Source organism: Epinephelus lanceolatus, chromosome 8 (assembly GCF_041903045.1).
Source record: "Epinephelus lanceolatus isolate andai-2023 chromosome 8, ASM4190304v1, whole genome shotgun sequence".
Taxonomy (NCBI): Eukaryota; Metazoa; Chordata; class Actinopteri; order Perciformes; family Serranidae; genus Epinephelus; species Epinephelus lanceolatus.
Genome location: NC_135741.1, coordinates 4,763,508 through 4,778,376, shown reverse-complemented (window position 1 = coordinate 4,778,376; position 14,869 = coordinate 4,763,508). Strand labels below are relative to the sequence as shown.

The window sequence follows — 14,869 nt, the reverse complement described above, 5'->3', positions numbered from 1 at the left end:
AATACACTATAATAGTGTGATGCGCACGATAAATCACTTAAAACTTACCAGCCAGCACCAGAAGCAACGTTAAATCCTTCAATGAATACTTACTTATAGATAAAATGAGATGAAAGTAGAGTGAAGTAACAAAAACTACCTTAAACGTTGTATTTCAAAGGAGAGACGCACTCTTACTGCAACACTACACGCGATTAACTCACAACTGTGCGCTACAGATGCGTAAAACTACTGTAGCAACATTATAAGAAATGCTTATAGTCTCAATACAAACATACTGATTGGTACTTTTGTCTGAACTAAGTCAGGTTCAACATCTACATGCAGCTCTGCTCGGCTCACCGTGCACATGGACATCAAAACGACCGAGCAAACTTCACAAGTGCACCACGGAATAAAGAAATAAAACATACCGATAACTGTGCGCCAATCCGCCGATTGTGTGTCACATGGGGTTAAAATGAAATATGTGTTTCTATGCGAAGCTTTAATTATTCGCTTGGTAAATTCCTGCAAATAAATCCTGCAAAAAAAGAAACCCACAAACCGCCCACCGCGGTGTGAAACTTACATAACCATCCACGCTCCTTGCGCTCATCCACGGCTGGAAACTGAGAGTGGAGATGTGTCGCGGTGTGTGGACTTCAATATGTGAAGAAAGAGTTGGAAAAAGAGTTGAAAACAAAAAACCAGCCTTGAACTTGGAGCTCAGATCAGCAGTCGGTCTAGTAGTCCTTTCGCAGGTCACTGTGTTGGAGCATGCTGCTGCACAACTCTACAGTGCAACTGAGTCACTCACTGAGTCTCTGCGTGCGTGTCCCGTGAACACTGCGTGAACCTCACTCCGGGTCGGCTCACGTTATAGCCTACCCGACCCACTGAGGGAGGGGGGTTGGGGGTGGAGGGGTGAGCGCAGATTGGCCGCACAGCGATTCTTAGGTGGGAATGTCAACTCCCATTTTTCTGTCCCTGCAGGTTAAACATGCGAACAGGAACTACTTTCTTTACCTCCCCTTCATCACCAACTTCTCCCTCTCTCCCTCACTCTCTCAGACTTTCCCTTTTCCCCCGGGGAGGCGAAACCTGTGTAACTAAACAGAAACTACACGGTGCACTTTATTCTGCTACCTTATGCATTTTCCTGAGGGCAAAAAATCATTGGTAATGTTGTTGGTGAATGGAAATGTTACAAATACAAAAAGATATTTATGGCAGATATAAATATGAGGAAAAGCTGTGCATATTTATTATTTATGTAAATAACTGTGTTTATTACTTATTTATTTCAATGGGTGGTAAATAGACTGGGGGTAGTTGTAAATATGTATGTAAAAAAAATTGTTGTCTAACTTGTACTTCTACCTGCTCCTATTTGGACACCATTATCTTTGTCTTGTTTTTTGGTTCAAAATAAAGGAATTCATTCATTCATTCAACAATACACAGTGTGAGAATACCCTGCTACAAGTTCAAGTCCTGCATTCAAACTTTATACTATTATAAGTGGGGAGACACAGGACAGGGTATCCAGATGAAATTCTGCAACCACTGGCAATCCCATATCTCCACAGTCTGGGACTGAACTCTATCCTCCAAGATGACAATGCTCACTCCCACAGAGTGGGTTTATCAGAGACTACCTCCAGAATTTGGGAGGGCAAAGGATGGAATGGCCTGCCAGCAGTCCTGACCTCAACCCCATTGAACACTTGTGGGATCAGCTTGGGTGTGCTGTTCGTGCCACAGTGACCAACACAACCATGGGATGCCATCCCACTGCAGTGTGTGACCAGGCTGCTGTGGCTGTGTATGGTTCTTCCACACGCTACTGAGGCTGCTGTTTGTTAAATCAATAAATTGTTAAATTGCAAATAAGTCTTATTTCTTCAGACTTCAATCATCCAATCCACCAAACAACAGCAAAAAAAGCTGTTTGGCATTGGCAGAGAAGATTTGGCACATTTTTCATGGGCACAACCCACATACTCAGCTCTGCAGCTCATCCCACAAATGCATGATCCTTAAAAATGTGGCACCATTTAAAAGGGAAATAAACAGGCTTTCCAACAGTATCAGATTTAATGCCAAGAAGCATTGTTACAACAAAGAAATAATCAACCAAACACAAATCTCCTTACTGTTTGTGCTTAGTTTACTTGAGTAAATGTACTTAGTTACAGTTGGTGGATGATATACTCAGATAATCTGCTTAAGTAAAAGTAGCAATACTCTACTTTAAATACTGTGTTACAAGTAAAAATCCCACATTTTAAATTTTACTTAAGTATAAATGTGAAAGTATTAGCATCAAATTACATTTAAAGTTATCACATCACAAAAATAATGTATATTGGATTATACTTATCATGTTATAATGTTGCAGCTGGTAAAGGTGGAGCTCATTTTGATTACTTTATTTATTGCTTGGTAACTTCTTCTTTAATAATACATCATAATTTACTAGTTATTTATGTTTTGTATTAATGATCTGAATGTGCAAAGTAACTAGTAACTAAAATTATCAAACAAATGCAGTGGAGTAGAAGTATAAAATTGTTTAGCATAAAATGGAAATACTCAATTTAAGTACAAGAATCTCAAAGTTGTACTTAAGTACAGTATTTGGGTAAAAGTACTTAGTTACATTTACATATTTTGTGGTATTGCTTTTTTCACGTAGGTAAAAGATGTGAGTACTTTTCCCAATACTGCTTACATTGCAACCATATTAGTTTATAACTTAACTTTGTCGTTGACATTATGATGACATTGAAATAAACAATATCATATATTCTTATAGTAACAGTTTACATTGATTGTTTGCCGTTTAAACCACATTTTTATGATAAATAACATATCTTGAGTTCTGCTTCACAAGTTCCTTTGCCAGTTGGCCACGCATGCGCACTGTAGAACCCGGAAGTGAAATCCACAACGGAGCCGAGCAGCTCTGACGGTTTTTCCAAATCAGAAAAAGACTTTTATAAAGATGCAGCTTCACTTCACTAAAGATGTTTTACCGGATTCTGTCAGCACCGACTTTCAGAACCTCAATAAGTTCAACGAGCAGGTAAATACAGCAGGTTTTTACCGGCAACACCGGAGGAATAAACCAAATGATATCACTATAGTTAGCTGATATAACTGAGCCCAGCTCGTTTCTGGGGGTGAACTCTTCTTCGAGCAGCTCTGTGAATAGCTGTCACGGATTTTGATGCCTTTAAAGTTGAATAAAAAGGATGCGTGGTTATGAATTTGCGGGATTTATCTCATTGAGGTGTCAGTAAACACACCAGTTGACAGCTCGTGTGAATCATGTGACAACAGGCTGTGTGTGTGTGTGTGTGGTAGAGGAAGACACTCTGATGCTTCACTGATGTAAAAGAAGTGTGAAAATATTCCATTACATGTTAAAGATCCGCATTCAAAACCTCATTTAAGTAAAAGTATTGCAATGCATAGTGGCTGCTGTTCTTTTCAGGACAGAATCAGCAGTTTATGAAGACTGTATTGTGTTTAACTTCAGAAATAATCTTAAAAATAGTGTGTATATGCTGCAGGTGTCAAAAACTCTACATTGTAATTATGAAATTGATTTTAAACGCAGATTTTTACGTTACAATTCTAGCCCTCCTTTTGCAGAGGACCTCACTTTGAGACCATAAACAAACAGGACTGTTAAATTCAGTTATTCATCATGATATTTAACTTTTACTGATCCTAGGGTTTCACTTTTTCACATAAACATGTGATACTTCCCGGAGGACTTTGAGACTGTATCTCTTTTTACGATGTTGAATGAGTCAGAAGTTTCTAAAAAATGTAGATTTTTACAAATTAGTCTGCACCAGTACATTGCTGGTCCAAGTGGGTAATTTCACCCATTAAGATGGTCTCTCCCACCGTCTTATAAGATAACCTGATGAAGGTCTTAATGCTGAGACATTGTCATCTTCCCAATAAATCTGTTATTACCAGTGTAGCAGACGGTGTGTAGGAGTTTTTTGTTTCATGATAATCAGCCTAAGGTCTTGTCCTACACACCTGTCGACCCTCAGGTGTGCATTAATCTACAAATAAGTGATGCAGACATCTTCATTAGATGACATGCACATCATTAAAAGTCCTGTATATACACAAGAAGTATTGGCTTTTAGTTTTAAAGTGAGGGACCATCAAAAAGAAGACACATTTTTATTATTTTGGTAAAAATCGACGTTTGATCAAAGTTGATTTTTCTCCAACAAACCAAATACAACTTCAGACATTAACAAAGAAGTTGATGTTTTCATTTTGTGCAGCAATTTCTTCGTCTCATTGAAATTCTGTTCCAGTTCCTGCTGGAGCCTAAAGAGGTAAGCACCCACTCACACTCACACACACACACATGTGCATGCATGCACACAATTATGATGTTAATGGGACTTTGGACTCTGTGATTAGCCATGATAACTGAACCGGAGCAAAACATTGCCTGTCCTATTGTGTGTGTGTGCAAATGAATGCATATGTGTGTGTGTGTGTGTGTGTGTGTGTGTAGACTGAGAGGTTCATGCAGCAACTTGGTGAGTTTGCAGGGGAACATGGGATGAGTGCCGGTCCTTTGAAAAACCTGATGAAGAGCGTCCTGCTGGTGCCACAAGGTGCAAAACACACACACACATCCATACAAACATAATGAATCAGTTATTCCCAGGTGTTAGACTGAGACAATGTGGTGGGAAGTTTGTTGGCTGCCTTCCTTATCTACTTCATTTGGTGATTTACTACATTACCTGGAATACATTTTATTAACCCCCAGAGAACCTCTCACAATGCATTCATGTGGTGTTGGAAAAAATTGGAAAAAATAGTTTCCAACTGGGAATATTCACAGGAATGCCCCTCAAGTCAGAACAACAACTAAAAATGTTGAGCAAAACTTTGGTACGAGTTGTCGAGTTGACATCATACACACAGAAACATGGCGGACAAAAGTAAATGTTTGGCTGATGGTAATAAACTTATATTCAATCACATATAGTGTGTACATTGTTTGGTCATATGTAATTTGTAATATCTAACTAGATTGCAACCGTCTCTGTCCATGTAGAGTGACCTAGATTAGTTAGAAACATTGTTTATTAGCTTTAGTCGGGTAAAATTTTAGTCGTTTTAAGGGATGAACTGGTGCAGCAACAAGTCTGGGACAAAATCATTTTCATCGACGTGTTTTTTAAATGCTATGAGCAATAAAATACAACTTATCTTCTTTGTAGCGTCTCTGTTTTTTCCACATTATGAGCACACCAATGTCAGAGGAACAACACTGGACAATCCGAGGAACACATGAATGCAGCATTAGATGCAGTATTGTAGATGGAGAGAGCAACAAGAGTTGAGAACATTTAAAATATGTGTAAAGTAAAAATTGAGGTTTCTGGCCTGTCCTTGAACGTATCACTCTCAAAGGAAGAGTTAAACATATTAGGTAATACGCCTATTAGCTTTTTTTGCCTTAAGTTAGATGAGAAGATATATGCCAAACATGAGTGGTAGCGATTTTGTCATCCAACTCTCGGGCAAGAGAGCCGATAAACCTATTTCCCAAAATCCAGATCTATGTTGTAATGCAGCAGAGCCTGTTTGCCTCGTCCTCCTGGTGTAGAAATCTGTTTATGTGTCTCCTCTCATATCGTTTTGTCATTGTGAGATAATTGATGGTTAGTAGGAACTACTTTGCCTTTTCTCTAAGTAGTAAACAGTCAGCAAAAACAATGCTATCCATAGTATCACCTATCTCTGAAGAGAATACAGATATAACATACACATAGTAGGGTTTTTTTGGGGCGTTTTTCCTTATCCACTGCAAGGGTCCTAAGGACAGAGGGATGTCGTATGCTGTAAAGCCCTGTGAGGCAAATTGTGATTTGTGATATTGGGCTTTATAAATAAAATTGATTGATTGATTGATTGACATAAATACACCAGTTTGAATTTCCCACAGCACCAGACTTGACATTTTTGAAAGTTCAACTGTACAGTGTCAGATCAGCTGCAGCCACAGGAAAGTTTCTGTCTCAGTAACAATGATTCTGTCTGTTCTCTCCTCAGGCGCCCTGAAGAAAAACCTGACAGCTGAGCAGATCAAAGAAGACCTTGTAACATTAGGTACACATCCGAATCGCTCATCACGGGGTCAATTTTCTAAATGAGGGGGTTAAGTATAGCTGCTGGAGAGTGTGCTCCTATGACAGCATGTCATTTTATGAAGGTGGCATCTAATTCCTGCAGCAGCATTTCTACCTTTTATTGACAACATTGTACACATGAAAACAAACCTGCTTTATCTGTTGATTCCTCAGGTCTGAACGAAGACAAGGCGGCTCATTTTTCAAAGCAGGTAACTACTATTTTAACACATCTATATAGAGTTACCAGCAGAAGCATTTAGGTCCTTTACTAAAGTAAAAGTACAAACACCACACTGTGAAAATATTCCACTCCAAGTAAAAGTCCTGCATTCAAAATATTATTTAAGTAAAAATATGTGATCATGAAAATATACCTAAAGTACTGAAAGTCAACTTTTTTTGTGCAGTAAAATGTTCTGTCAGTGTTTTACTATTATATCTTTTGTTTTTGGATTAATTTTCCAGCTGCATTAATGTGTATGTTGCATTTTGTGCTCATTTGAACTCCTTTATATACACTCTTGTCACAATCGATCCACCACACATTTACACCACTGCACTACTTAATACCTGATAAACAATTTAATAAAACAAATACGAAAATACAAACTAAGAATACAGACATCACTGTCACCCTGAATGTGCTTTACATTCCCTGTAATCATTTTCCAACTTTCTGAAGATGCTGTCTTTTTACTTTGTTTAAAACTGTCTGATATCTTTGCTTTATTTTATTTCCTCACCCAGTGAGTTCCACAAAATGACGAAAACACAGTTGACACGATTGTTTCAAATTTAATCTACCTCTTAAGTTATACCCCACCCCCACCCCCATCCAAAAAAATGTGTTGTAAGTTGCCAGGTAGTACGTTATTTCTTGCTTTGTACATGACTTGAGCCGTTTTACAATCCACCAGATCCATAAATTTCAGTTCATGTGACAGGTTATTAGTGTGTAAAATTCTTATGTCTCTTGGAGTGGAGTTCAAGTAAAAGTAGCATAGAAGGGAAATATTTAAGTAAAGTATCAGTACCTTGAAATTGCACCTAAGTATAGTACTTAAAACACATGTAGTTATATTTTACAGCTTTTTAAGAGGCATTATGGCATCATCCTTTATAAACAAAATGTCAGAAACATTTGTGAACTTCTCTCTAATCCAGCAGACAATCAAATAAATCTCTTTGGAAAGAAAATCCCCTTAAGTTAATGGTTCATAATTTGCTTTAAAGTTGCACAAAATGTCTTTCTAACATCCCAGATATAATTAATGAGCACAGTCTCCTGTATGTTGCAGTGGGGAGAGCATTATGCAGCACTGTCCAGACTTGCTGTGGGACAAACCCTGATGGTCAACCAGCTGGTGGACATGGAGTGGAAGTTTGGAGGTAAGCAAAACCACCAAATGTAGCTCTTGACAAAATTATAGGTTGACTTGAAGTCTATTTCTGGGCACACTAGCAGCACTGCAGTTGTCTCTGATCTCTCAAACTTCCAGCACATATTCATGAACACACACACACACACACACACTGTACTCTAACATATCCATTAGCATAGCTTATGTCCTCTAATTCTTTGTTCTTTGTTCTGATTCATTTGAACACCTCAGCTGATGGCTCTCTATCAAGCCTCATTGTTTATCCATACAGCCTAATGACTTCTTAAGACTCATAGATAATAGAGATGCTAATACACTGAGCAGGGTAGTCATCAGCACTGTGTTAAGCTATTGCTGAGCTGATCTTCACATTTAAGGACACTGTGATCCAGTTTATGGAGGAGAATGGACAGGGAGTGCCTGTATGTGCTGCACCCCTCTGTAGTTCTCTTGACTGGGCTGTTATTGACATGCAAAAAGTTTCAGCCGGACTGTGTCTCTGCATGTGGTCAGTGAGGCGGCTGTATCCGGACGGGCATCTGTGGAGACTTGACTAGTGTGAGAGCCAATGTGGCTGCAGCTTGTCTCATAGGTTGCTGTTCAAACTCATATAGTGCTTAATATTATAACATGTTTTTTTAAAGTCCAGGTCCTTTGAGGTCTTGCACATTTTGTCATGGCCTCCCTAAAAACACCAAACATCTTTAAAATTCATAATCTGACTCTGTTTTTTGGATGATAGTTGTTGCATTTACACACTCTGCATTTGGGGAAAACAACTATTAGTAATGCAGAGGTGTTGATCAAGCAGAAAGAGACAGTGGTGGTTGATTCAACTTAGATTGAGCAGTCAAATAAGTTCAGAAAATATCTTTTAACAACTGTAATACAACCTCTACAATAAGGACAATGTGGTGTTTCTGTCACATCACAATATACTAGCCAAAAGTCCCTGATAATTGATGGTGTTTTTACAGTGTGAATATTTTAGCTGTACATCACCCACATATAGCTCTAGGTAAGAAATAAGAGTGAAGCAAAAAATAAGGTGAAACCAGTGTAAAATTCAGGTGAAATGTCCTTGTTAAAAAAAAATAAAGCACACAAAAGAGGAAGTCATAAACAAAGTGAGTTTTAAGTCACTTTTTTGGCCACTAGAGGTCAGATTTACTCAAAACTGTTGATAGACGTGCAGCACTGACATATTATCACAATAAAAAGAGGCCTATTTGCACATGTAGCCAACACACAGTCCTGCATTTGTGTCTGTGTGATGAATTTATGTCCTTTTAGCTCATGTTTGGTCTCCTAAGATAAATATCTGTCTTTTTAGCTGCTACATGCTCCACTTCCATCACCAGCTAGTTGGTGACAGTGTCTGTCAGCTCGGTGCTGCTGAGCAGGTAGAGTACAGTGTGTTTATCAGAGCATGTCTGCTGGAAACAAAGTCTGGTGAGACTGAACTCTGCAGTATTTGTGCCTTTAAACCAAAACAGTGTGCTTGAGAATGCAAAGCTACAACTCAGAGTGATTCAGTTTTTGGTGGGAGTATTTTATGGCATTATGTGACAGCCAACAGTAAAAAGGCGACAGGATAGTAGGGAAGAAAAATGGAACAGGATGTGCAACAAAAGTCGCGTGCCAAACACGAACCAGTGATGAGGATGACTGAAAATACCACAAGAGGCAAATTAACTACCAAAGAACCCAACAGATACAGTTCAGTTCCGTTCAAATAAACAGTGTAACATAGCACAGAGTATGTTGTTTTTCTTGTTGTTGTTTTTTCAGTATCAAACAGTGATACAGTCTACATAAGCAATGCAGATATGTGTTACTGGTATCTTTGTTTTTTACAGATTTTTTTGTATCGAGTATTACTTGTTTGAAAATTATAAAAAAAAAATTAAATATTTTATAAATATATATATGTCTGTTTTTAAATTGGTGTCAAGCAGGTACAGCTGTCTTTAATTTCAGTGTTAGTTGGGGTCCTTTTTACGAGGCCCCCAGGTTTTTTTCATGCAAACTGTGCATTTTCTGATGTTATTGTATCTTTTAATCTCTCTCGTTTTATTTTATAATATCCTCTTGAGACCCTGGGTCCTCATATGAGGACATCACATTTTGTTTTTACCAGACCTTCTACTTCATTCTACTTAACTTCGACCTGTTGTCCTCATTTGTGGACACTTTTTGTGTCATCTAGCAGTAGCAAAAGCACAATACACTAATCCACGTAAAAACAAGATGGCAGCCACCTCTGCCAAGTCAGTCTGCAGCTGATCCTGACACAAAAGTGGACAAAAACCTGATCAGATTTAATGGTTGAAACTTGTTTATTTCTGATTAATAATGTTTGTAGTTTGATATACCATGCAAATTTGGCCAATTCTAGCAACAGTAACAAGCTGTTAATTAGGAAGTACTTGTTTGAGGACATTGGGACTTTATTATCGTTGACAGTGTTTAGTTTTTTTGTACTTATCAGGTCCTACTGATAGCTAGGAGAAATTAAAAATGCATACCAAACAAAAGTTTGGGTCTCAGAAGGATATGTACAAATAGAGGACCAAAGAACTAAACATTTGAAGAAAAAATAAGTGATACAGTTACAACTCTGTAAAGTGAAAAAACTATAAAGTGTTCTTTATAGTGATTTCATTGATCTCTTTGTATCAGTCTGAGGTTTTTTTCTAACCCCCACAGTGACTGTTGGCACCAGTGAAGTACAGAAAGTGGGCAACATCTTCCTGCAGGTATGAAAGTTGTACACACACACACACACACACACACACACACACACACTCATACCCTCCGCACACCTTTGTTCAGTGTTGTTGAACACAGTTTCGTTGTCCTCTTACAGTTGAAGCTGGTGGTCAGAAAGGGGAATTCCACTGAAAACATCTACATGGGTGAGTGACTGAACTGTTACTGACACAAACAGAAAACATTTGTTCACAAGAAATTCCATTCAGCAAAGAACCTCCCGCCTCACTGGTTCTCAAAAGGTCAGATCCAGATGAGTGAAGGTGCATGAATGAAGACATGGTAGATGCACAGACTGCAAGTGCCTCTTGCTGAATGTTGAACACTGTCTACTCAGGGCAGGAGATATGAGACAGACCTGTTCAAATATTTGAAATAATTTCCACAGGTAGATCAGGTCTGCAGGTTCTCTTTTACTGTGCTGAAATGTAAATATGTGCCGCTGTGTTGTCACACTAGCAGAAAGATATTTATACGCAGCAGCAGGAATGCACAGTTTGCAGAAGCAGCGCAGAGAAAATGTAGTTTGACCCACTGATGGAGATTATAATTTGCTTTCACATTCTTGTGACGTTGAGCTGCTGCCACTTCTGTCGCTCCCTCTGGAAAAAAGCTTTACAGATGTCATTTTTTTCCCCAACACTTGAGCACCAGTAGCAAAACCACACTGCACATGAGTCGACGAGGTGGGTAGAAAATAAAACAGCTGACTGGGAGCTTGTGAGGAAGATCAACATGTGGAGTTGTTTTTGTGCCTTTAACTCCCCAGACAGGTGTGCAGAGTCTCTTTTCATGATCCTCTGCAGCTGAAAAATAATATTTATTAAATCCTGTATTGGCACAGTTTTTTTATGGGTGAACTTTTGCCTTTACACACTCCAGGGGTGTTTCCAATAACATCTGGCATTCTGTGTATCAAGTGTCTGGAATATTTTGATGATGAATTCCCTACATGCTAATGTTACTCATATCCACAATGAGGGGACTTTTGTCATCTTAACTGGTGCAGGCAAACAGCAAGGAATTCATATATACTCCTTGATGTCTTTAAAGTTGGGGCAGAAATCTGTAAAACGCAAAAAAACACGGCAGACTTTGGAAATACACCCTCCTCCTGCAGCTCTCTTCTCTGTCCTGAGCTGATCCCACCCAACAACCAGGAGCATTTGCGGTTCATACTGTAATGCACTATAGAGATCATGCTATAAAACCACCACGAAGTCCCTTCTCTATGCCTCCTTTGCATTTTTATACAGAACCAAACAACTGCGCCATCAGTCTGCTCCAGTGTGTGATTATACACTATGTCGTGGCTTTGCAGAATCAAAAGAGCCATCCAAAGAACCAGTAACACATCAGCGTTGGCCTCCAAGGTGATATGTTACATGCACGTTGGCAGCGCTTTCTAAACAACAACAATGGCGTTATGTGTCTATAACATAATTTACTGTCTCTGTTACATGGCGGTTGATCTGGTCCTCTGCTGGCAGGGTAAGGATCTCCAGGACCCCATTGTTTTCCGAAATTGTAGACCTTTACAGCTGCTGTTCTTTTTCTTTGAGTTAGCTGCTAAATGCTAACAGCTACGTTTTAAATCTCCTGTGGTGGGTTGCACACATACAAGGTTTCAGTGCTGTTACAACCTCCAGTGATGGATAAATGACGAGACCACTCTGTCCCCCCATTCTACGATCATACCTACCACATACAGCACGGCGAGGCGGCATAACAGCACGATATTCCAGCCTTGAACAGGCGGTGTAAAAGGGACTTGTGTTTATCATGTCACAAATGAGACAAGCATTAGTTAGCCAGGGGCGCCCAGTGGTTCAGTGGTTAGAGCAGGTGTCCTTTATACAGAGGCAATGTCCTTGCCGCAGCAGCCGTGGGTCCAATTTCAACCTGTGGCGCTGCATGTCATTCCCTCTCTCTCTCTGCCCCTTTCACTCTTACTGTGGCCTATCTAATAAAGGCAAAAAGCCAAAAAAGCCACCCCACCGTCCCTCTGCCTCACACCCCACTGCTGTGGATTGCTTTGCAGGGAGCACAGCAGGCAGTAGCTCAGGAGAAGGAGCTTTAGTCTGCGGCTGTCCCGGCTCAAATTCAGCCAGCGCAAACTCTCTGGTGCCGGATGTCCAGCAGCAGCACTGGGTTTAACCTGTGTAACAGCAGCAACAGAAAGTTTGCTGATCTGGCAGGGAGTCTGGCTGTCTGGTACCCCGGAGCTGGGGTTGCTGCAACTGCTGACCCATGATTTGTTTGTGGAACTGCTGCCCGCTCTCCTCCTGGTGAAGCAATCTTAGCTACATAAACGCAAAGATAAAGCTGCAGTCGTGAGATTCTGGCTTCAGTTAGCAGAAGGCTAAACTGTTAGCAACATTTTCTGTCCATCTCTAAAATGCTTTACCAGTATTGACACAGGTTTCATTTTGTTTTATGTAAAAACTCTCTTTTAGACTTCTGTTTTTTGATGAGTCCGTCTTCCTTTTTGGGTTGCTTTGCAGTGTAGGCCGTTGTTGCCAATGCTGGAATAGCAACATTCTCAACAGGATCCTCTGCCATTGGATCAAGCTTTCACTGAAGGAATGTGCACGCTATCTGCATTTGTAGAACAGCCAATAGGAACGCCTTCTCTCTGAAATAACCTGTAATTGGCCAAAGTTTCCCAGCCCTGCCAAGATCTCCTAAAACCTGAAAACTATGTCAAGAGCAGGTGCAGGCATCTAGTTTTCTCTCAGACGACTTGAATTACAATATGTTTTAAGTTTATTATGGGGTGTTTCCCCAGCGATGCCAAAATGAAATGTTGAAGTTACTTGTGTGACTCATTTATAGTCTGGGACTCCCAGATCATTTCTCACGCACCTGCAAGAACTTACTTTGTGCAGTCTGTCTGTATTAGGACTACAGTTCAGGTTTCTCTCTGGTCCATGTGTCACGTTATGTCTATGATGAGGCATGCTGTAAAATAGTTTTGGAAAAGCTATAGCTATAGTTCTGTTTTTCAAGAAGTTGCTTCATTTCTAAACACTGAAAATGTCCAAATATAGCTACACTACCATTTGAGTAGTTAGCACTACTGGAACTGGATCAGGAAATGTCAGCTGATCAATATCCCAATATTTAGAGCCCAGTTGCAGCAGTTTGGTTCAATAATGATTGAGGGTTAGTTACACCTTGCTGGACTGGAAAACAAATTCAGAATCCAAGTTCACAGAGTATTCTCCTCTGTTGTGCAACACTGGAGTCATCGACTGAATGGAAGTTTGAATCATTTAATTCTCCTTTTCAGGGCAAAAAACTGCTTCAAATGTAAAGAAAAAATCTGGTGTTTGATTGATACTGTTTTTATTAAAATAGTTATCATAGGAAAGAAGAAAAACATCAATGTAACAACTGGTGCTAAACTTTGGAGCAGTAGTATAAGCTATCATGGCGTTTGAGTTTTCTACCTCCTGCTGCATATGCATCCGTGACTGTTTATAAACCAGTGGTTCCCAACTGGTCCAGCCATGGGGTCCAGATGTCTCCTTAGTTTAAGGTCCACACAGTTTAATATTTTCAGTGTCAAACTTGCTTTTGGCCATGTTGCTGAGCGGCACTTAAAATTAGGAGCTCTGTGCCAGAAATTCACTGTACTTGAAAATACTGTATGAATACAACTGTCACTGTAAAAAAAGTAATTTTATTTTAACTTGAGTGAGCTGATGCTTTAGAAAGAACTTCCTGGTAGTCAGGGTTGTAAGACATGTATTTATCAACTAGACCAAAAATAATCCCAGTCACTTACAGAGAAATTTTCCCGTATGAAAGCCGACCCGTTTTTACAACAGGAAATCTAAAAAAGCTGCCATAATAAATAAACGATAAACGATTGGTTAAAACCTTGTTGTTTATACCAAAGTGTGAAAGGGCGCAGACTTTTTTTTTTTTATTCTATCTAGTGTCATAGAGTGGCACTCAGTCTGTTTTATCTACTAACTGTTTCCTGTTTTCTTCCCTCATCTCCTCCAGAGTTGACGCTCCCACAGTTTTACAACTTCCTACACGAGATGGAGAGAGCCAAGGCCAGCATGGAGTGTTTCAGCTGAGTGTGTGTGTGTGTGTGTGTGTGTGTGAGTGAGAGAATGTAAGAGTGTGTGTGAATGTAACAGTGTGTGTGTTCATGTCAGGCTGTCGCTGCAGGGCAGAGTGTGGTATGTAGTACTTCATGTTTTGTGTCTGTGTGTGGCGCTGACAGCCCCCCCAGTGACTGAAGCTAAAAACAAAAACAAATCTAATTTACTGCCAACATTTCTACTGAAATCGACTAATAAACATGAATCCAAAGCAACACACTCTGAGGTGTTTTTTTTTTAACTTTGATTTATGTGGGACACTCTTGTCAGTGGGTTTCTCTCTGTGGCATTACAAGGGAATGTTTCTGTGAATGAAGTCTGACGTTTCGTCGATACTTTCTCCTCGTCTGTTATGACGAAACATGAGCGAGCCCTGTGGCGAAGTTTTGGCATCTCGATATGAATAAAAAAAACTGTAAAATGA

General features: G+C 39.6%; 2 protein-coding genes across 4 annotated transcripts in view; one reads left to right on the top strand and one right to left on the bottom strand.

The window, feature by feature from the left end:
• The window catches only part of dnmt3bb.1 (DNA (cytosine-5-)-methyltransferase 3 beta, duplicate b.1), a 33,546-nt gene extending 32,686 nt beyond the window's left edge, over nucleotides 1-860 (bottom strand). For 2 of the 3 annotated variants that reach the window (XM_033629468.2, XM_033629467.2), the window contains exon 1: nucleotides 572-860. In XM_033629468.2, the coding sequence (XP_033485359.1) occupies nucleotides 572-579 (8 nt within the window). In that variant the 5' untranslated portion in view covers nucleotides 580-860. The remainder of the gene's footprint in view (nucleotides 1-571) is intronic. The other variant, XM_033629466.2, reaches the window with a different exon arrangement.
• A 2,056-nt stretch (nucleotides 861-2,916) lies between these two features.
• commd7 (COMM domain containing 7) lies at nucleotides 2,917-14,660 on the top strand. The gene is made up of 9 exons (XM_033628153.2): nucleotides 2,917-3,070; nucleotides 4,302-4,355; nucleotides 4,541-4,643; nucleotides 6,094-6,150; nucleotides 6,345-6,382; nucleotides 7,472-7,562; nucleotides 10,265-10,314; nucleotides 10,425-10,473; nucleotides 14,342-14,660. Exons 1-9 carry the CDS (start codon nucleotides 2,990-2,992, stop codon nucleotides 14,416-14,418), a joined length of 600 nt encoding a protein of 199 aa, XP_033484044.1. The 5' UTR covers nucleotides 2,917-2,989; the 3' UTR covers nucleotides 14,419-14,660.
• Nucleotides 14,661-14,869: the final 209 nt, after the last annotated feature.